This window comes from Apium graveolens, chromosome 3 (assembly GCF_009905375.1).
Source record: "Apium graveolens cultivar Ventura chromosome 3, ASM990537v1, whole genome shotgun sequence".
NCBI lineage: Eukaryota > Viridiplantae > Streptophyta > Magnoliopsida > Apiales > Apiaceae > Apium > Apium graveolens.
In genome coordinates this window covers 98,369,777-98,391,916 of record NC_133649.1, presented here as the reverse complement: position 1 = coordinate 98,391,916, position 22,140 = coordinate 98,369,777, and the positions used below count along the sequence as shown (strand labels likewise).

At 33.3% G+C, this 22,140-nt stretch overlaps 2 protein-coding genes across 3 annotated transcripts; one reads left to right on the top strand and one right to left on the bottom strand.

The window, feature by feature from the left end:
- Positions 1 to 5,994: 5,994 nt before the first annotated feature.
- LOC141710829 (esterase-like) lies at positions 5,995 to 8,386 on the bottom strand. 2 transcript variants are annotated; one of them, XM_074513350.1, is made up of 6 exons: positions 7,820 to 8,386; positions 7,579 to 7,722; positions 7,142 to 7,363; positions 6,851 to 7,020; positions 6,476 to 6,746; positions 5,995 to 6,373 (listed from the first exon to the last, which is right to left on the bottom strand). In XM_074513350.1, the coding sequence occupies exons 1-6, from the start codon at positions 7,917 to 7,919 to the stop codon at positions 6,099 to 6,101; spliced, it is 1,182 nt and encodes a 393-aa protein (XP_074369451.1). In that variant the 5' UTR covers positions 7,920 to 8,386; the 3' UTR covers positions 5,995 to 6,098. The 2 variants fall into 2 exon arrangements, with proteins under 2 accessions (XP_074369451.1, XP_074369452.1); XM_074513351.1 differs by having other exon boundaries at positions 7,579 to 7,933.
- Positions 8,387 to 12,824: 4,438 nt separating this feature from the next.
- Positions 12,825 to 16,654, top strand: LOC141714463 (uncharacterized). Its single transcript, XM_074517982.1, has 6 exons — positions 12,825 to 13,006; positions 13,610 to 13,720; positions 13,841 to 13,980; positions 14,247 to 14,306; positions 14,614 to 15,587; positions 15,839 to 16,654. The coding sequence occupies exons 1-6, from the start codon at positions 12,825 to 12,827 to the stop codon at positions 16,652 to 16,654; spliced, it is 2,283 nt and encodes a 760-aa protein (XP_074374083.1).
- Positions 16,655 to 22,140: the final 5,486 nt, after the last annotated feature.

Here is a 22,140-nt window from a genome sequence, read left to right as displayed (position 1 = left end):
TAAAAGAACACCACGAGCTCAAGTATGTAGTATTTGTGCAGCTGCTGGCCATTCTTATAACTCATGTCCACACTTGACTGCACCTTGTTATGAGCATGTCCATGCCATTGGGTATGGGTATCAAGGAGAAAATCCATTCTTAATTTCTTACAATCCAAGATGGAGAGGTCATCCTAACTTGATACATTGTGATCACAATCTAAATGGATTTCAGCAGCATGATACTCCTTATTATTATAGTTTTCAAGAAAGTGAACCTGTTCATCATGAGTCAGCTAGTGGAAGTAATATTGAGAAGCTATTGGCACGGTTAGCTGAAGGACAGTTGGAGATGCATAAGCAGTGTACTAAAGATTCTGAGGACATCAAGGAAATACAAAAGCAACTTGGAGACGTGGTTATGAAGATAAATCAAAAGCGTGAGTTTTGTGCAACTCCTACAACTACGGAACCACAACAAAAGTTTGAGTATATGAATGTCATTACAACCAATAACCCATTAGGTGAAACAAGTCTGAATTCATAAGCTAATGACATACTTGATGTGCCCATGGAAGAATCTGATCTTCTGTATGATAATAACGAGGAAGTGGTTGCAACAAAAGCTAAGGAGAAATCTCTTACTCTTTTTATCCATTTGATATTAATAATTTCTTCGATTATGTCCCTTTTCCATCTAGGTTTTTATATTTTAAAGTGGATAAGGTGAAGGATAAAGGCCATATGGATGCGAAGATATATTTTTCAGAGAGTACAAAAGATAGTGTTGTGCAAGAAGGTCTTAAGCTTGTGAAAGAAAAGCTAGAAGATGTAATTTATGAAGATAATGGTAATGATTTGCTAGGAAAGGAGTTACTTGGAATAGAAGAAAGTCTTATTCCACTCACAAGCTATATGGAGAAACTAGCTCCTCCAAATATCCTTGACTTTGGATTTGATGAGAATTACGCTTTTGAGGAGATACAGAAAGTTGTGAAGGAGTTAAAATTACATCATATCTTGTGAGATGCACCTAAATTGGAGTGGAAACCATCACCAACTCACTTGAGGTATAATGTACCATTTTCTGATCGTGTTGGTTATATATAACCGAGTTATGCAAAATTAATTAAAACTTTGTTGATTTTCTGGATTTCATTTAAGCTATGCAATTACCATGCCACTTTTCACATGCTTAAGATGAAGCAAATTTTGTGGAAGTATCCACCTTGAAAGAGGATATCATATTATCTAGGCAAAGAAAACAAAATAAAGGCGCTTCTTGGGAGGCAACCCATGATGTTGTATGTAATCATGTACTTGTTTTGTGTGGAGATTTTGTTTCTAGAAGAGAGGAAATAATTTAGCATGATCTAGTAGACTTTCAGCATGATCACGCAGCTTCATTCAACACAATATGCCGTGTTTCTTTCACTTTGCATGTTCACGCAATCCCATTGCATGCTCATGCCTTCCATTCCTGAACCATCTGCCACATTTTGTCGATTTAGCATGATCAGTTCACCAAACAGCATTCTCATGCTCCCGGTACATGTATATTTACATTGGCATGATCTCGTAACCCTGCTACATGCTCATGTTCACCATTTTTTTCATTTTGTCGATTTAGCATGATCAGTTCACCAAACAGCATTCTCATGCTCCCGATACATGTATAGTTATATTGGCATAACTTGTTGCCGTTGAGAATCCAACCCCTATCCAGCAGTTTACTTCACAGAACTCCTAGTTTCCACCTGCTACCAATTGAGCTAGCTTTGCATATGTGCTACAACATTGACTGCATGTATTATCTACTGAAGTTCTAACTTGAGTTAATCATTTGTAGGAAGGATTCCACATTTAATTCTCAAGCGGCACATCATGCAAATGCATATGAGAGTTTTTTCTAACTTTCTTTATACATTATTTTTTTTCTTTATTGTATTTTTTTAGAATAATTTTTTTGTGTATTATTTATATATGTATATATTTTATTATATGTTCTAATTCATTGAGGAAAATGACTCGTTTTAAGTGTGGGGAGGTGTTCTTATTATTATTATTATTACTATTATTATTACTATTATTATTATTACTACTATATGTATATGTCTATTATTATTATTATATATGAATAAAAAATTAACAAACAAAAGTATAAAAAAATTAATAATCAAAACAAATTTTGTCTTGTAAAATAGTTAGAGCATGACATGTTAGAATAAATATTAGCACATTTCGTAATTTTACATGTAAATTGCATCAAATCATGTAGTTGTATTAGATGTTAGTTGCATATCATTGCATAACATACCATGATCTCGAATTAGTAGTAGTCCAAGTCAGTGACCTACGTTGATATTATGTGTGTAACTTATTTTTAACTAAGTCTTGCTATGATCACTTGATGTTATAATGTGTAGTGTCACTAGTGTATGACTCTTATTTCACTACACATTTTTTTATGCTCTTGAACTTAGACTTAGAAATCCTTGTTTCATGAGGGGTAGCCGCGTGTTGATAATTAGAATTTTGACTATTCATTTTTAAGCTTAGTACGTAAATGCTAGAGTTTGAGGGAAGCTGTGGGATGTAAATGTCTGCAAAAAAATAGAAAAAAATATGAGTATCAATAAAGTACACATAAAAAAGGTGGTATAATTGACTAGGTTAGACTCATTAATACTCGAGTTATTAAGTCTGAGGGGATTTTGTGCCTAATAACCTAAAGTCTTTTATGGTTTGGGATTGTTGACCCAACGCTCGCTGCATGGGTATTAGTGCATAAATCTTTAGGGATCTTGACCATTGCACAGTTAAATAAATCACTTAATACATATGTGTGTATAATATGATTGGTGAATTCTGAGAGTGGTCATAATTCACTTACCCTGAGAAGCCACCCGACCTTAGACCTAACTTGTGAAGTCTTATGGTGGTCGTAACTCACTTACCCTGAGGAGCTTCTTCACCTTTGACCGAGCATATAAAAAAATTATATGTGTATACAGTTAGTAGTATTGTAGCAATAAAAGAAGACATAGAAATTCCTTGACTAAACTCGAATGATGGCTGGTTCTAAGTAACGAAGTGTTTAAGATCTATTCTAGTGATCAACTTGGGAGCTATTAACTCGCATGACTTGTCATGTTGAAACTTATGTGCCTTTGTTCTTGGTTCAGTAGAGATCATCTTATGAATCCAAGCATACACACACACACACTCTGTACTTGTGTTTACTATGTGGTGATATTTTAGTGTGAGCTTGATGTGTTTAACTTATTGCATAGTATGAAGGTTATTGCTGACTCGGCGTGCACTATTATGTTTGAGATCCTTTGTAATCATTTAGTTGCATTAATGTAGATAATTGTAGTCCACCAGTGCTTGAGTACGATTGTATCATATGTATAATTATCACATGGGTTGAGTCGATTTTGTGGGTATATCTTCTATAAACCCTCACGAGACACAACTCGTCCTACTAGGGCCACCTAGGGGTTTAATGGCTTGTTGCATATGCTCAATGCAATCGTGTCATCTATGAAAGTGGAATTAGTTAGTTAGATATAGATTTATTTCTCTTATTTTCCTGAGGACGTGCAAAATGCTAAGTGTGGGGATATTTGATGGATATATTTGTGTATATTTTAGATGATTAATGTCCTCATATTAATTATATTTTGCATTTAATTGGATATTTATTAATTAGTTTGTAATACTTTATTTTAGGAAGTAAGAAATTCTAAATTGGAAAGGATTGGAGCTAAATTAAAAGAAAATTCAGATTTATTGGGTTACACGCGCAAGACTTATTATTTGGACCGCATCTCGAGTTCTGTATATCATATTTGGGCGATTCAACAACCCACAAGAAGATAACGAGATTCTCTTTCATTAGAGAATGATCCAGATTTCAAAATCCAATTGGATCAGCCCAGTAAGAGCAAGGAAAAGTCAACTACGAATTTTGAATTTAGAATTCCATTTAAATTTTGGAAACTCTTGTTTATTCCTAGAAATATTAAAAATACTTTATATATTAGGTTTATATTTAGAGATATATACGTATCCATAGTCACTAAGAGAATAAGTTAAGAGGAGGAGGACTTTATTCTTGGAGATTTGATACCAACAACATAGGGATAATTCTTCTAACTCTATATTTTGTATTTTATTCTAATCTTCTCATGAACCTTGTAACTTTTAATATGATTATGGTTGGCTAGATTTTTATTGTTGGATGGCTGTTATGAAGCCCTAGACTTTATGACAATTATACGGTTTTGATTTTCTGAAATGTGTTGTTGATTGTAACTGTATATACGTCAATACTTATAGAGATAGCTGAATTAACTATGGTATGTGGTCATCCAGTTATATTTTGTGATTGCTAACTCTGTAAAGTCAATTAATTTTTTTATGTGGTAATGAGATTAGTTGTATAAGTGTGTAATTCGTTTTAGCCTTTTTATGTGGTCATGGAGTTATACGGGTAGTAGAACTTATTTGAATGTGGTCATGGCAGGTTCTCTATAGGTATCTTTCAGAATATATCAAATGAATTTCAGAATTGTGATATGAGTTTAGGGTGAATCTACGTGCTTTCCAACATGTTTATTTAATTCTTTACAAATAAACTTTTTATTACTTATTAGTTAATTTAGTTGTTAGATAAACATAACCAAATCCATTATTGATAATATTAGAAAAATAGAAGAGAAGTAAGCACTTGATCCTTGGCGTAAAAAGATACCTTATTTACTCTACATAACAAACGACACAAAAAACGTTTAAATTGAGTCACATCAATCATACTTCGTTTTCAATTATTGAAACCCTCACCGTTGAATTTAACAGAAACCCTCACCTGAATCTTAAGAAAATTAACTGAAATTTGCGACTGCGATCGAAATTTAGCGAACCTGAACCACCTCAATTCATGAATTTGCGGAATTTTGATCAATTAGGCTTTGATATCATTATAGTTTCTGCATCTTAGATCAATTTCTAATGAATATATATTGTGTATTAAGAAGAGAATGATATTAATCAAATTATCTAACTTTACATATTTGTTGTGTACAAGATGAACAAGAACGAAAATCACTAACTAACTATCTGCTTCTCTCTAATCTATTATATATATAAGCATTGGAATGTTTAGTTTGTTATGACAGCGGGTGGTTTAGAATGATAGCCGGGTAGTATTGTCTTGAATGAAACATCAGCATTCTGTACTACCAATAGTCTCTCAGTTGTTTGAATTTAACTGTTTGCTTGTCTGTCCACTCTTACAAGGGAGTAGAATGTTACAATTATAATTTTCTCTTTCAACTCGTCCCATAATTTCAAAGCTCCCAATTCCATACATTTTTGTTGACTGTTTGAATAGTCAGATATTTGAACTCTGACTGTAGAGCAGTGAACACCAATTTCTACATTAGACTGATTCAGTGAAGAAAATGCCTTAATGATGAGTTACCATTGAAACTAAGGGTCCTCCTGCTCACTTATCCCATACTTTGTCAACAGTACAAACCACGAACTTAAGACTCGAGTTGAGAAAAAGGGCATACAGATGTTCTATGCCTTTAATCTTGGTTTAGTCCTTGGTAAAAAGGAATGTTTAGTATCTCAACTTGGCACTATAATTCGAGACTGTCTATTTGTAGGACTGAAAAAAGAATACATATGAAATCTGACCGCTTAAAACAGGTATTGAGAATTTGAATGTGCAGGATCGATTTATTGTCAACTCTTTAAATTTCTTAATTTCAAGAGGGGGTTGTCTTATTTTCTTTGCAATATCGGAGGAATGTTACCACTAAAGTTGCAATTTTTTCCGCCGGTGTATTAATATATAACTGTTCTTAGCATAATTTTGCTTAATCTTTAAGTTCAGCTCTAGGAAAATGAAAGAATTAGTTGTTTAATTCTAAAGTAAAAGCAAAATCTAAATCTTTATTCATGTATATAATACCAACAACAAAGAATAGGAGATTATTTCCTTCACGCTAGCTGACCATCTCCTTGAAGTAAAATATGTTTACATAAAAATTAAAAAAAGTCCTGGCATTTCTGGAAAATGCTACTCTAGATATTGATTAGATTTCTCAAGATGAAAATTTGTGGCAGGCCATGCTTGGTGGGGTGTTGGGTGGATCAGAAAAGGCTCCGGTAGATATTCTATCAAAAACTATTTTGTCAGCAGCTTCTGAGTAATGGATACCATCCCAGCTTATTCTTTCTCTGGGATTCTTGCATGATTCCAAGAGAATTGTCTTGCCATTTACAATGGTTCTAGTCTGGACCCCAAAGCAAGTAAAGTTGTCTCCGTAATTGTATTTTCCTCCGTAACCACAGCAAGCTTTAAGTGGTTCTTTAAAACCTGCAAATGCATGGGCCAAACATTTAAGCATATTTTACAGGTTTAAACAATAATTTAAGATTTTTATGACCTTAACTATTGTACAATGCATGCATGACATACCAAGACTTTGTGCTTCCTTGTAAATAGAGTACTTGACCGAGTAGATGTCGACAAGAGTGATTGCAGCAGAGGGAACTTCCTTTCGGAGTTGATAAATGGCCTCCTTCAACTTGTAATTGTAGTATTTTGATATCTCATTATGAGGAATTGAGCAACCAGCACCGTCTGTGTGCTTGTCTGAGACAGGAAAGTTTGTTAAAATGTAAGGCAGACAACCAATAGGTCCGGTGTTGTGGATCCAAAATGTTCTGGCTCCTAGGGAGTATATACTCTGCAAAACGCAGCATTACACAGTTTGATATATCAGTAATTAGATAGGTATACACTTCATTACTTTTTGAAAATTTTAGTATGTGAAGCTCTCGTGTTTATTACCTTAATGTGTTCTTTGAGGCCTGCGATCATATCGGGTACTGATGCTTTTACTTCCTCTATAGACTTGTTTGTGAATAATCCCATGCCGATGTCATTTTGACCAATATCAATAGTATATAGAGCTTTAGAGAAGTGTTCCTTCTTTGGCATGGAATCTTTGAAATTTGCTTCTACAAATCAGAATGAACCATAAATTTAGTTGTTTGATATATAGGTAAATTAGTGAGTTGAGCAGGCACAATTGTTTAACTACATAAATGCAGGTCTATCCTAGAACAGTACTTAATTTACCCTCAACATAGATTATCTCTGATCTGTCTTTGAATTGATTGAACTGTAAGAGCTGAATGGAGAGGTAGAAAGGACTCCATCCACGCGGCACCAAGTAATTTGGTAGTAGGTACTTTGGTTGAGTGATTGTTGCTCCTGAGGCAGAAAAGCTTGCGCCTTGACTGAAGTTGGCAGCCAACGAATCAAGGTAAGAATGGAGATATGGCTTCCCCAAGCTTGCAGCTGAAACAACACCAACATTTATCTATTATAACTTTGAAACTGATACAAAATTTTCATTTCATTACTAGGCATTGCTGTTGCGCGCACAAGGGTTTGGTGTACATGGTATGTCGTTGCAAACATTCATATTCGAAATTATCAAGTTGGAACAAAATAAGAGGCATGAAATTGATAATTTGAGATGGAGAGTATATTACTAAAACCAATATATATACCTAAGAAATCGATCAGGAGGCGGCCATTGGAGTACCGTCCATTTGGCCGGCCAAAGAATGATTGGCCATTAGGTGGCAGTGCCATGGCAAATGCACTGGATTCTGAGCCGGTGTCTGAGTTGGAGTCACCAAAATTGAATATAGCTGGGTAGTCGCAAGTTTTTAATGTCAAAACAGGGTTCAAAGAAAAAGCAATGACACAAAACAAAGGTAAACAATAAGCAAGTGCAGTCATCCTTACAGAAGATGGCGATAAGTCCTAACTTTGCGAAGGATGTAAGTAGATGTAATATGGTTTGCGAATGAGATAGATTGTAAGAAAGAAACAGAGAGGGACACATAATTATGTAGTGTTGGAAATGTAGTACCCTACATCACAATTATGGATTTGTCATATGTACCATGTATCAAACACGAATGTAGACTGCGGCGCCGGAGAGAAGAATGTTGATTCATAGTATATGTCTAGAAGGACCGGTGCTAGTGCCGTGCTGAGACATGCACCTAAATATGTTCAATGCTCCGTTATACTCACCATTCCTTTTCATAAGTAATGGACAGTCAAAACACATGTTTTTATGGTAAATCTTTTCTTCCTTTTTATATACTACTTCATCCCTTCATTCTTCCCAATTTTATATGACCCTTTTCAAAATATTACAAATATTAAGTAAAAATAATCAGTTAGATAAGATTTTGCGCCCAATACTTCTATTTAATAATACTTTTAGTTAGAAAAAAAACACATGTTTTGTCTCTTAGGTTGAATATGGGAATTATAATTCCCTTGGCTCTGATGTACCGGATTTGATGGATGAAGGATGATTATCTGATTCGAGAACAGTTTGGTGGGTTTTTGAAACTGCATTTTCTTAAATAAATAAAAAAAAAGAATTATAGAATTGTATTATTTAATAATGAGAATAAGGAATCTGAAATGCTAACTCAGCAAACATTGGGCATGCAACAAAACCTTCTTTGTTGATGAGGGTGTAAGGTGTTTATAGTTTATTACGAAACGTTAAAATGTGGTGTTCATGCATCGTATTAAGTTGCTGAACATTGAGTCCTACTGTCTTGCACAATGCAAGTTTCTGTCTTGTTCAAGTGACAAGTTTTAATTTATATCCTTTCATCTTATTTGCAAAATCACATATCTTTCTTGGGCAAAAGAGAATGCAGTCATCTACAACAAGTTTGGAGGAATTATATTCACAACTTACGTTGGAAGAAGAAGATGAAGGAGGGGTTATCGTTGCAGAAAGGGAGGTTAAGAAGACACAAGATACGTATGTTCTGGTGGGTCGATTTCTAACAGAGAGGAATATTAATTTCGCTGCAATGCAAAATGTTCTAGCATCATTATGGAGGCCAAGGGAAGGAATAGAGATACATGATGTTGGAGGGCATAGATACTCGTTTGTGTTCTACCATGTGTTGGATATGCAAAAAGTATTGGACGGAGGACCGTGGGCGTTTGAACAGGGCATGCTAGTTTACCACAAAATGAAAGAAAATGAAGATCTGCATCTTGTTAAGCTAAATACAGCTGATATCTGGGTATAGGTTTATGACTTGCCAAAGGGGCTCTTCTCTGAAAATATATTTTTGAGTATAGGGAACTCAGTAGGAAAGTTTATTAACCCTGGTCCAGCAAACATCAATGGAGGCTGGAAGATGTTTGTCCGTATACGGGTTACCATTGATGTTGAAACGAAGGATGAAGATCAAGAGGGAAGGGGGAGAGTGGGTGTGGATTAATTTTAAATATGAAAGGATAAGTACATTCTGTTTCGTTTGTGGCAAGTTGGGACATGGGGAAAGGGATTGTGTAGTCGTTTATGAAAATCCCGATAAAGAGATACCACGTGCATATGGAGTGTGGATGAGAGCACCTCCAAAGTATGTCAGGAATCAAAATATGGGATCGAGATGGCTACGAAATGGAGTAGAAGGAAGCAATAATTGGTTAGCAAATTAGATGAACCGGACAAGCACCGCCTACGGCAAGGATAAGGTGGAGGAGGGTTTTATGGAGGTGGATAGAAGAGGTAGCAGAATTTTTGGAGAAGATGAGAGAATCAAGGTTGTTCAGAGAAATCAGGGGAGCGGATCAGGGTGTTTTTTTTTGAAAATCAATCTGAAATTATGACAGGAGAGAAAACGGTCGAAAATGAGACAATTGTGCTGGATTCAAAAGAAGGCTGGTAGAAAATGAGAATATCACGGAAGCGGTTGTAGATGATGCACTAAATGGGCCTAAACATTATGATGAGCCAAAAACATTGAAAGAGCAGGTCCTGTGTTACAGGCCCGCCTAGAAAAATGAGTATTATAGCTTGGAACTGTCGTGGTTTGGGCCAGTCACGAACAGTTCGATTTCTAAAGGAAATCAATCAACAAATAAAGCCCATTTTTATTTTTCTATCAGAAACTTTAACAAATAAAAATAAAGTAGATGTAGACTATGCAGGATGTCAGATTGTAGATGTTGAAGGTCGTAGTGGAGGCTTGGCTCTTTTTTGAAAAAACGAGGGTGGGTGTAAGATAAGAGAAGTAAACAAACACTTTATTGATTTTGAGGTGGAGAATGATCAGATAGGGAAATGACGTTATACGGGTTTCTATAGATGTCCAGAGAGGGGAAGACGGCGTGAGTCGTGGAATTTAATTCGGTGTTTGGCAAGTAAATCAGATCTTCCATGGTGTATCATAGGCGATTTCCATGATCTCATGTTTGCATATGAAAAAAAGAGGGGGGCAAGAGCATCCGCGAGGCCTTTTGAATGGTTTTGCAGAAATAATAAGGGAGTGTAGTTTAATGGACCCGGGTTTTGTTGAAGAGCGGTTTACGTGGGAGAAATCTAGAGGAAAAGAAAATCGGGTTCAGGATAGATTAGATCGTGGGCTAGCAAATCAAGCTTGGTGTAATATGTTCCCCCAAGCAGAAGTTCGAGTCCTTGATGTGGCTCTTTCAGATCACCTGCCACTCCATTTGCAGGTGAATAAGTGAATTTATATGCCTAAGAGTCGACGGTTTAAATTTGAAAATGTGTGGATAAAAGAAAATGAGTGCTTTAATTTGGTCAAGAATAGCTGGGAGTATGCGGAAGGTAAAGAAATTCTAGATAAAATCAGTTATTGCTGTCTCAGATTGGATGAGTGGGGAGGAGGTGTTAGAAAGGAATTTAAGATTAAGCTCGCAGATTGTAGGGGTAAACTTCGAAAGTTTAGATCTCGAAGGGATATGCCAGGAGTTCAAATGTATAATAAAGCGAGATGGGAGTATTTACATTTGCTGGAGAAGCAAGAAATATACCGGAAATAACGCTTTAAACAGTTATGGCTACAAGTGGGTGACCAAAATACACGCTTCTTCCATAGATATGCATCAGTTCGAAAGAAAAATAATTGTATCCGGCGTATAAAAGATGAGAATGGTGAGTGGAAAGAAGAGACAGAGGAAATTCAAGGTGTCATAACAAGGTATTTTTCTCAATTGTTCAAATATGTAGTGTCGGATGGTAAGTTATCAAATCGTGATATAATATTCATAGTTATTTTCTTATTTGTAAATGTTGTACAATATCTAACGTATATTAAATAAAAGTTGATTGTTTATCAACATGTATTATTTTCACACAAAACATTACTAAATTACATAACGTTTCTAATATAGCTCATTAAGCAAAATATATATATATATATATATTCTTATTTGTGTTGTGTAATTTGTATTTAATGAATGAATATAAACCGGATAATCAGTGTACGTTTAAAATGAAATGATTAAACTTAATCTGTAAAATGTCGTTACTATGTTTACAAAGAAAAAGCAAAAAATTAACATATATATTCAATATAGAGTTGACCAAAAATTTTGAATTTTATTTAAATAAATTATATATACTGCTCGGTATTATTATTGAGTTCGCGACTAACTTACAATTAACTTACTCAATTTAAAAAGATAAAAAATGCATAACTGAAATCAGAATGACTTGCAATCATAATATACAATAATGTAAAATTTACATTACTGTTAATATAAAAGTTGATTTTAATGAAAAATGTTACTTTTTGAAATTCAATGTATGCGTGTATGAAAAAATATTAGTTTTTTATTTACACTACTGTTAACAAAGTAAGATCAAGTTATATGTGTTTCAGCATGTAAATTATCGTATCTTACATTTCTTAGTAAATTATGATGGTTTCAATTATTTATATGCAAAATATCTGATTTATGTATATGTATATTCATTATTAGCATTTAGTGAGACAATTGATTATTTAAATAACATGCATTTATAATTATTCAAAAATTAAAATTATGTAATAACTAAATTGCAATAATTTATATATGGTATTCACATTATCACTGACAAAAAATTCATAAATATTTTTTTATGCAATCAAGTACCAATCATGGTTGTAACATAAAATTAAATTATAATTTGTAAACACTTGTTATTGATATTCATGATTTTTTTCAAGAATTCGAAGGAAAATTGTAATTATATCGTTATTTAAACTGTTTTTAAATTTCTTTTATTACGACTCTAATATTTCTTCATATAATAATTTGATAACATTGTATACTATTCTTCTAAAATTAACTATTTTTAAATTCGATAAAGTTTTATAAATATCAGTTGAACTGGTTAATTCCTTCAAATTATTGAACAATATATATTATTTTTCTTTAAATAGTATAAAATGCATTGAATCAAATGCTATAATATAGTATAGATATAACTTTTATTTGAAAAATTAAAAATATTAAAATAATTAAAAAATATTTGTACAATATTTTCTTGATCAATGAATATTACTTATCGAAAATAATTCTTTTTAAAAGGCTAGTCTTTTTCAAGTAAAAAATGAATAATAAATAGAATTAATATATCATCGTAGTTTTAACAAATTTCGATATTTTTAAAACCGGGACAACTCCCAAAAACAATAATACGCTACCAGTGAATATATTAATTTTAATATAAATAATCAATTGACTTGATCCTATAAATACCTCAAATATATTAGTTTATAATAACATAAGATATTAAAATATTTCACATTATTGGTAAGATATTCTCGCGGAACTTGTAATTTAAATTTACTAAAGGTAGAATGTGACGATATTTTTCGGCCGGGTTTGGTGTACATGGTATGTCGTTGCAAACATTCATATTCGAAATTATCAAGTTGGAACAAAATAAGAGGCATGAAATTGATAATTTGAGATGGAGAGTATATTACTAAAACCAATATATATACCTAAGAAATCGATCAGGAGGCGGCCATTGGAGTACCGTCCATTTGGCCGGCCAAAGAATGATTGGCCATTAGGTGGCAGTGCCATGGCAAATGCACTGGATTCTGAGCCGGTGTCTGAGTTGGAGTCACCAAAATTGAATATAGCTGGGTAGTCGCAAGTTTTTAATGTCAAAACAGGGTTCAAAGAAAAAGCAATGACACAAAACAAAGGTAAACAATAAGCAAGTGCAGTCATCCTTACAGAAGATGGCGATAAGTCCTAACTTTGCGAAGGATGTAAGTAGATGTAATATGGTTTGCGAATGAGATAGATTGTAAGAAAGAAACAGAGAGGGACACATAATTATGTAGTGTTGGAAATGTAGTACCCTACATCACAATTATGGATTTGTCATATGTACCATGTATCAAACACGAATGTAGACTGCGGCGCCGGAGAGAAGAATGTTGATTCATAGTATATGTCTAGAAGGACCGGTGCTAGTGCCGTGCTGAGACATGCACCTAAATATGTTCAAGCTTGGTGTAATATGTTCCCCCAAGCAGAAGTTCGAGTCCTTGATGTGGCTCTTTCAGATCACCTGCCACTCCATTTGCAGGTGAATAAGTGAATTTATATGCCTAAGAGTCGGTGGTTTAAATTTGAAAATGTGTGGATAAAAGAAAATGAGTGCTTTAATTTGGTCAAGAATAGCTGGGAGTATGCAGAAGGTAAAGAAATTCTAGATAAAATCAGTTATTGCTGTCTCAGATTGGATGAGTGGGGAGGAGGTGTTAGAAAGGAATTTAAGATTAAGTTAGCAGATTGTAGGGGTAAACTTCGAAAGTTTAGATCTCGAAGGGATATGCCAGGAGTTCAAATGTATAATAAAGCGAGATGGGAGTATTTACATTTGCTGGAGAAGCAAGAAACATACCGGAAATAACGCTTTAAACAGTTATGGCTACAAGTGGGTGACCAAAATACACGCTTCTTCCATAGATATGCATCAGTTCGAAAGAAAAATAATTGTATCCGGCGTATAAAAGATGAGAATGGTGAGTGGAAAGAAGAGACAGAGGAAATTCAAGGTGTCATAACAAGGTATTTTTCTCAATTGTTCAAATATGTAGTGTCGGATGGTAAGTTATCAAATCGTGAGATAATAAGTCAAGTAACAGAGGAGGATAATGAGAATCTAATTTTGAATATTAAAGCCGATGAAATTAAAAACGCAGTTTTTTCAATGCATCCTGATAAATTCCCGGGGTTAGATGGTTTAAACCCGGCATTTTTTTAGTCTTTTTAGGGGGTGGTTGGGGGTGATGTATTGCAGTTTTTCCAGGAATTTATAAATTCAGGATATCTACAAAGTGGAATCAATAAAACATTGGTGTGTTTAATTCAGAAGGTGAAGATGCCGCAGCAAATGACCGATCTTCGACCTATTTCACTGTGCAATGTTCAGGTGCGAATTCTATCAAAAGTGTTGTCGAATAGATTAAAATCATGTCTGAGATCTTTAATTTTTGATAGACAAAGTGCATTTATTGAGGGGAGACTCTTAACTGATAATGTTATGATTGCATTTGAAGTAAACCACTACATGAAAGGATTACCCTAGGAAAAATGGGAGTTGCAGGTCTAAAAATTGATATATCGAAAGCCTATGATAGGGTGGAGTGGGGATTCATTCGAAACATGATGGACAAATATAGCTTTAATGAGCTGTGGATTGACAGAATTATGAGACTAATTCAATCGGTTTCATATAGCTTTCTTCATGATGGAAATGTGTTTACATGAAACGGGTTTATTGCATGGGTGTACTATTGCTAGAGGTGCACCAGCTATATCGCATTTGCTTTTCGCGGACGACTGTTATTTCTTCTTTAAAGTAGAGGAGGTAGAAGCAAATGTTATGAAAAGGATTTCGAATAGATATGAAAATATATCGGGGCAGATGGTGAATTATGCGAAATCAGCTGTGACATTTTCTTCTAACACGACCAAAGAGAAGAGAAATGAAGTGTGTAAGCAATTGGGGGTTAGTGAAGCTCGAACTCCGGGTAATTATTTGAGGATGCCTATGGCTGTTGGGCGAAGGAAGCGAGCAACTTTTTCATTCCTGGTGGAAAAAGTTGGGAAAAAATTACAAGGGTGGGATAAACAGGCTATCTCAAAGGGAGGAAAAGTTACGTTGTTAAAGACGGCTGCTCAAGTTATTCTAAATTTTTGGATGAATATGTTGTTAATTCCAATTCAGGTGTGTGAGGATATTGAAAAAAGGATGAAAGCGTTTTGGTGGGGAAATGGAACTTCGAACAGGGGTATAAAGTGGATGTCTTGGGAGAGGATGTGTACGGTGAAGGAAGATGGTGGGTTGGGATTCAAAAAGCTTAGAAATTTTAATAAATCTATGCTTTCAAAGCAGGCCTGGAGGTTGGTGAATAATACAAATCCGCTGCTCACAAGGATAATGCAAGCAAAATATTTTCCAGAGTCGGATTTCTTAAATGCTAAGCTGGGTGCAAATCCGAGTTATGTGTGGCGAAGTGTTTTTGAGACTCAAGATATTGTGCAACAGGGATGTAGAACTAGGATTGGTGATGGTAGAAGTACTAGAGTATGGAAAATACCATGGCTGTCTTGCCCAGAAAATGGGTGTCTTACGACGGAAATGCCAGAAGAACTAAAGCATATAATGGTTGGTAGTTTACTGGATGAGAGTCAACAAAGTTGGGATGAGGCAATACTACGAGACATTTGTAATAACAGGGACAGGGAATTAATAACCAAGTTTATATATCAAGTGGGAGTAGAAAAGACTCGTGGTTCTGGCTTTTGATGATAAGGGTGAATTTACAGTAAGAAGTTGTTAGAGGAGAATATGCGGAAAAAGGGAATGTCCGGATGGTGTTTTTTGGAGGAAATTATGGAGTTTACAGTTACCACCAAAATTTATAAATTTTCTCTGGACTCTTGCGAACATTTCAAAAGGTTCTACCTACAGTTGTAGCCTTGGTGGAGAAACATGTAAATGTTAATGTAATTTGTTCATGGTGCCAAATGTATATGGAGGATGATATGCATGTTTTATTCAAATGTTGTTTTGCAAGCGAAGTTTGGAATGCGGTGGGGTTAAGATATCTTGTCATAACTAGAGTAAATGATATAGTAATGAGCTTGTTGCAGAGAGTATTCAGTACAGGAAGTCGAGATCAAGTTGTGATGGTGGGCTTAGTATGCTGGAACCTTTGGAATAGAAGGAACAGTTGGGTGTGGAGTCATGCAAATACGTCGGTGTTTGGGGTCAAAGTCAAATCGTATAATATGTTAACAGATTGGACGAGAGCAAGGGATGAAGTAAGTAAGAAATTGGGGCAGGCTATTCATAATAATGGAAGATGGTGTAAATCGGCAGCAGGGTGGATCAAAATAAACACAGATGTAGCTTGCTTACCAGGAATGAATCAGGTGGGGGTAGGGTGTGTTGTTCGAGATGAATATAGGCAATTTCTTAGAGCCAGAAGTAATGTGATTCAGGGCAGGTTCCAACCAAGAGAAGCAGAAGCAATAGAATTGTGGGAAGCTTTGTCGTGGATAAAAAATTGGAGACATAACAAGTGTGTATTCGAAAGTGATTCTAAGCTTCTTGTGGATGCGGTTAATGACACGGGAGGAGCAGCTTATTTCCACATGATTGTTGATGAATTTAGGGATATAATTAAACACTTTAAAGAAGTGTTAGTGGTTTTTGCATATAGATCTGCGAATATGGTAGCTCATTTGTTAGCTAGGGTTGCATATTGTTAGGTAATGAATCACACACAGGGGGGGTGAATGTGTTTTTCTGATTTTAGGCTTTTCTTGAAAGTTAAAGGTTGAACAAAGTAAATTAAATCTTGTATAGAAAAGTGTTCATGCAGAATATAAGCTTGCAGAAAAATAAAGAACACAGATCTTCAAAACTCACTTAATTTCTGTATTAAAAATTAAGATGTTTTGCTACAAAATTTCTAAGCTCTTTGAAGTTAAAGAGCTCAGCTTCTTCTCGGGAGTGTTTCAAGAATTTTGATCTAAATTATTACTTCTAACTAGAGGACCAGTGCTAACTTTATATCTTAGTTAATAGCTGGTTTACACAATGGATAATAAACATGCTATTAACTTTTCTAAACTATCACTTGTCATTTCTATTTATAAAAAAGCAAATCTTCCATTTCTGGCTTAGCATATCTTTGGCATCCCGTGTTTACTTTAATCTTCCTCTGTCAGTTAATCTTTGACATTGATCTTGCACACTCTTCAAGCTGCTTTTTGTAGACTTGTCAATCCAGCTGTTAGATTGTTTGTTGATTGTTTATCTTGGATATTGAACTGATCTGCAATTATGTACTTTGAGACTGTACTTCGAGATCTCCAGTTTGATTTAATAGAACACTTGACATCTCGATAAGTACATAGGCTTATCGAGATCTCTAGCACTCTGTAACGAGTTTGGCTTGTAGAGGTCTTCATCTTGTTGAGATCTCTAGTCTTCATATCTTCACTTTGACTTATAAATATCTCTGAGTTCTCGAATAAATGTAGACTTGTCGATAATTCTGAGTTCTCTAGTGAAGGAATGACTTGTCGATATCTCCAACCTACAGTTCTTCAATTGGCTTGTCGATATCTTCTTGAGTTCTCGAGTAGCTTTCCTGACTTCTCTACTCCCGGTGGATATTGCTTATCCGTCGAGTAGTAGTTGCTTATCCATCGAGTAGACATTGCTCATCTGTCGAGTAGATATTGCTCATCCATCGAGTAGACACTGCACATCCATCGAGTAGATATTGCTCATCCATCGAGTAGACACTGTTCATCTGTCGGTACTCTCTGGAGTTTGAATGACTTCTCGATAAGCCATTCTGGAGTTCTCGAATGACTTCTCTATAACATTAAATCTGTGACTTGTAGAGATCTTGACTTAGAATATTTTTCTCTAAACAGATTTATTCAACTCCAAGCTTCTTCAAAATTCTTCTGAGGCATGATCTTCTTCCAGATAGAATCCTTAGGCTTGATACTGTTCTAGGAAAAAGACTCCAGTCCGCTCCTTTGTATTTTTACAGACTTTAAGTGTTACAAGTACAAAATACAAATTTAGATAACAATACAACTTACTTAGGGTTGACCCCAAGCTTAACTAATTACTGAAAATAACTATTCATTAATCTTCTACTCAGATCATAGATGCTAATGACATTGTTAGCTCCAGTAATCTTTGACATCATCTATTATATATTACACATATTCTTCGTCAGGTCTTCAGAAGTGGTTATCGACCACTCCAGATTTTATTGCTTGTACAGTTACTTTTGAGGAAGTTTGATTTATGCAAGTACTTTTATTTCAAAAAAAAACAAGAACTATCATAATTACCCGTGCGAGCCACGGGTCATTTTCTACAATATTTTTATACATCATGCAATTATAATGTTCATAGTTATTTTCTTATTTGTAAATGTTGTACAATATCTAACGTATATTAAATAAAAGTTGATTGTTTATCAACATGTATTATTTTCACACAAAACATTACTAAATTACATAACGTTTCTAATATAGCTCATTAAGCAAAATATATATATATATATATATATTCTTGTTTGTGTTGTGTAATTTGTATTTAATGAATGAATATAAACCGGATAATCAGTGTATGTTTAAAATGAAACGATTAAACTTAATCTGTAAAATGTCGTTACTATGTTTACAAAGAAAAAGCAAAAAATTAACATATATATTCAATATAGAGTTGACCAAAAATTTTGAATTTTATTTAAATAAATTATATATACTGCTCGGTATTATTATTGAGTTCGCGACTAACTTACAATTAACTTACTCAATTTAAAAAGATAAAAAATGCATAACTGAAATCAGAATGACTTGCAATCATAATATACAATAATGTAAAATTTACATTACTGTTAATATAAAAGTTGATTTTAATGAAAAATGTTACTTTTTGAAATTCAATGTATGCGTGTATGAAAAAATATTAGTTTTTTATTTACACTACTGTTAACAAAGTAAGATCAAGTTATATGTGTTTCAGCATGTAAATTATCGTATCTTACATTTCTTAGTAAATTACGATGGTTTCAATTATTTATATGCTAAATATCTGATTTATGTATATGTATATTCATTATTAGCATTTAGTGAGACAATTGATTATTTAAATAACATGCATTTATAATTATTCAAAAATTAAAATTATGTAATAACTAAATTGCAATAATTTATATATGGTATTCACATTATCACTGACAAAAAATTCATAAATATTTTTTTATGCAATCAAGTACCAATCATGGTTGTAACATAAAATTAAATTATAATTTGTAAACACTTGTTATTGATATTCATGATTTTTTTCAAGAATTCGAAGGAAAATTGTAATTATATCGTTATTTAAACTGTTTTTAAATTTCTTTTATTACGACCCTAATATTTCTTCATATAATAATTTGATAACATTGTATACTATTCTTCTAAAATTAACTATTTTTAAATTCGATAAAGTTTTATAAATATCAGTTGAACTGGTTAATTTCTTCAAATTATTGAACAATATATATTATTTTTCTTTAAATAGTATAAAATGCATTGAATCAAATGTTATAATATAGTATAGATATAATTTTATTTGAAAAATTAAAAATATTAAAATAATTAAAAAATATTTGTACAATATTTTCTTGATCAATGAATATTACTTATCGAAAATAATTCTTTTTAAAAGGCTAGTCTTTTTCAAGTAAAAAATGAATAATAAATAGAATTAATATATCTTCGTAGTTTTAACAAATCTCGTGAGATCTTATATCAAATTTCGATATTTTTAAAACCGGGACAACTCCCAAAAACAATAATACGCTACCAGTGAATATATTAATTTTAATATAAATAATCAATTGACTTGATCCTATAAATACCTCAAATATATTAGTTTATAATAACATAAGATATTAAAATATTTCACATTAGTGGTAAGATATTCTCGCCGAACTTGTAATTTAAATTTACTAAAGGTAGAATGTGACGATGTTTTTCGGCCGGGTCATGTAGTCAAATTTTGAGTATTTTTTTAACTATAGGCCAAATTTTGATTTCAAATTCGAAATAAGGAAAAACGCATTGACTTATTATACTTCGAACTTATCTAAATATATAATACCAATATAGATTATTTATATATAAACGATTCTATTTCAATATTTTTTAAAATAATTATATATATACATTTTAATTACTTTTTATAATAAAAAATATGTTAAAAATATATAAGATATATTTTCAAACTAAAAAATAATTAATAATTAAGATAATAATTCATTTTTGTACCATGCTTAACTTTATATATGGAATTAAGTTGTTTAAAATTAACTGTTCAATTATTCAAGTAATTATCTTTTTTTTTGCGGAATTCAAGTAACTACCATTAAAGTTAAATAAAATATTAATTTAGCACACTTACATATTATGTGTATGATAAAAAGCACATGTGACAATATGGTGTAGTGGTATGAGGTTGTATAGGTGAATGAAGTATCTTGAGTCCGATTCCCACAAACCACACCTTTTATATAAATATTAAAAACAGGGGTTGTGCTGAGAATCCTAGAAAAGTTTATATAGTCAATAACTAAATAATAATAGAAGAGAAGTTTATATAGCCAATAGCCAATTAATAATAAAGTAAAACATCATAACAAGGAAACTATTATAATAATGAAATTATCCAATAATAAGAATATTATATATGTTAACATCCCCTCAAACTCACGATGGTGAATCGAGAATTTGTCAAATAAGAAACAAAGTCACATAATCAAATGATTCAAAGCTGCAACTGATAAAATAAGAGTATCCAAATGAATCCCAACATAGTCACAAATCCAAAACAATTAAAAGTTTTCAACAGAATCCATAGTGCAGCAACATAAGAGAATCGTCCAAATACGCCCTGTAAATTCTGGAAGAAGGAAGATTAATTACTATATCGCATGTCTTCAACTCTCCTTTGGTCAATCTGGACAAGGAAGTCTTTCTAGGGGTTCTTACTTGTAATATTCTGCACAGCGCAGTTAGAGGTAATCTGGCTCAACTCATGCATACGATTGAAGCTCGCACAAGCAATGCCCATGCAAGAATCTCCATCAATGAAATCTTGGCAGGTAGTAATGGTTCTAGGCCCAGAATTGAGGAGGCAGTGGAAGCACAGCCAGAGGAGTCGTAGTGATTTATGTTTTAGTAGTCCTTTAGGCGTTGGCCTTGTATCCGGTTTATATATTTATTAGGCTATGTGTTATGTGTAATGTGTTTATTTTCTTTAGGATCTATTTTCTTATGTTGGTCTTCTGGGGTTGGCTGAGATGGCCAAGGTGAATATGTGTCTGTATTCTCCAATTTTGTTTCAGACGATATTATAATATTAACTTAGTTTCCGGGAAAAAAAAAAGAATCGTCCAAACATGCAGCAACACAAGAGAAAATAAAGCAATCCAATAAAAGAAATTGTCCAAACACGCAAAAAACTAAAAACGAAGCAATCCAAGTGTATTCAACCTAGGGATAAGCAAAAAATCGATTTAAAATCGAAATTGAACCGAAACCGAAGAAAACCGGAGAAAACTGAACCGAAAAAATCGATCTGAAACCCAAACCAAAAAATAAAAACTGAACCGATTTAAATAGCTCGGTTCCGGTTATACATTCCAACCGAATCGATAAAAACTGAACCGAACCAGTTACTAATATGAATAAATAATTATTATATTTTACATATATAATACATATATTATTTATGAATTTTTTAAAAATTATAATAGTATTATTATATTGTAAAATCAATCTGTAATTTGTAAAGAATATATACAATGGGCCTTGGCGCCTTGCTATACAAATTAGAAATTACTGGACCCGAGCACATAACAAATTATCAGATTATCCATTACGTATTAGATCATTTGTTCATTCACTCTCAAAATCTCTGTCTCATAGTTCGAACAAGCGACGCAAGAAGCTAAATAAATTTAGATCATGTCCGGGAATGAGATTCCTCAAGAGGGAGCTCATCAGCAAGAAGAAGCTAAAAAACAAACAGCTGGAGAGGTATTAATCTTGTGCGAATTAGATATTATGCTTGCGTATCGTGTATATAAGTCTCTGACTTTGTCATTTTTGTGTTTTTTAAGTTGTGATTTTGTGTATATGAGTATTTGTTAATTGTCTTTTTTGTGTAAATT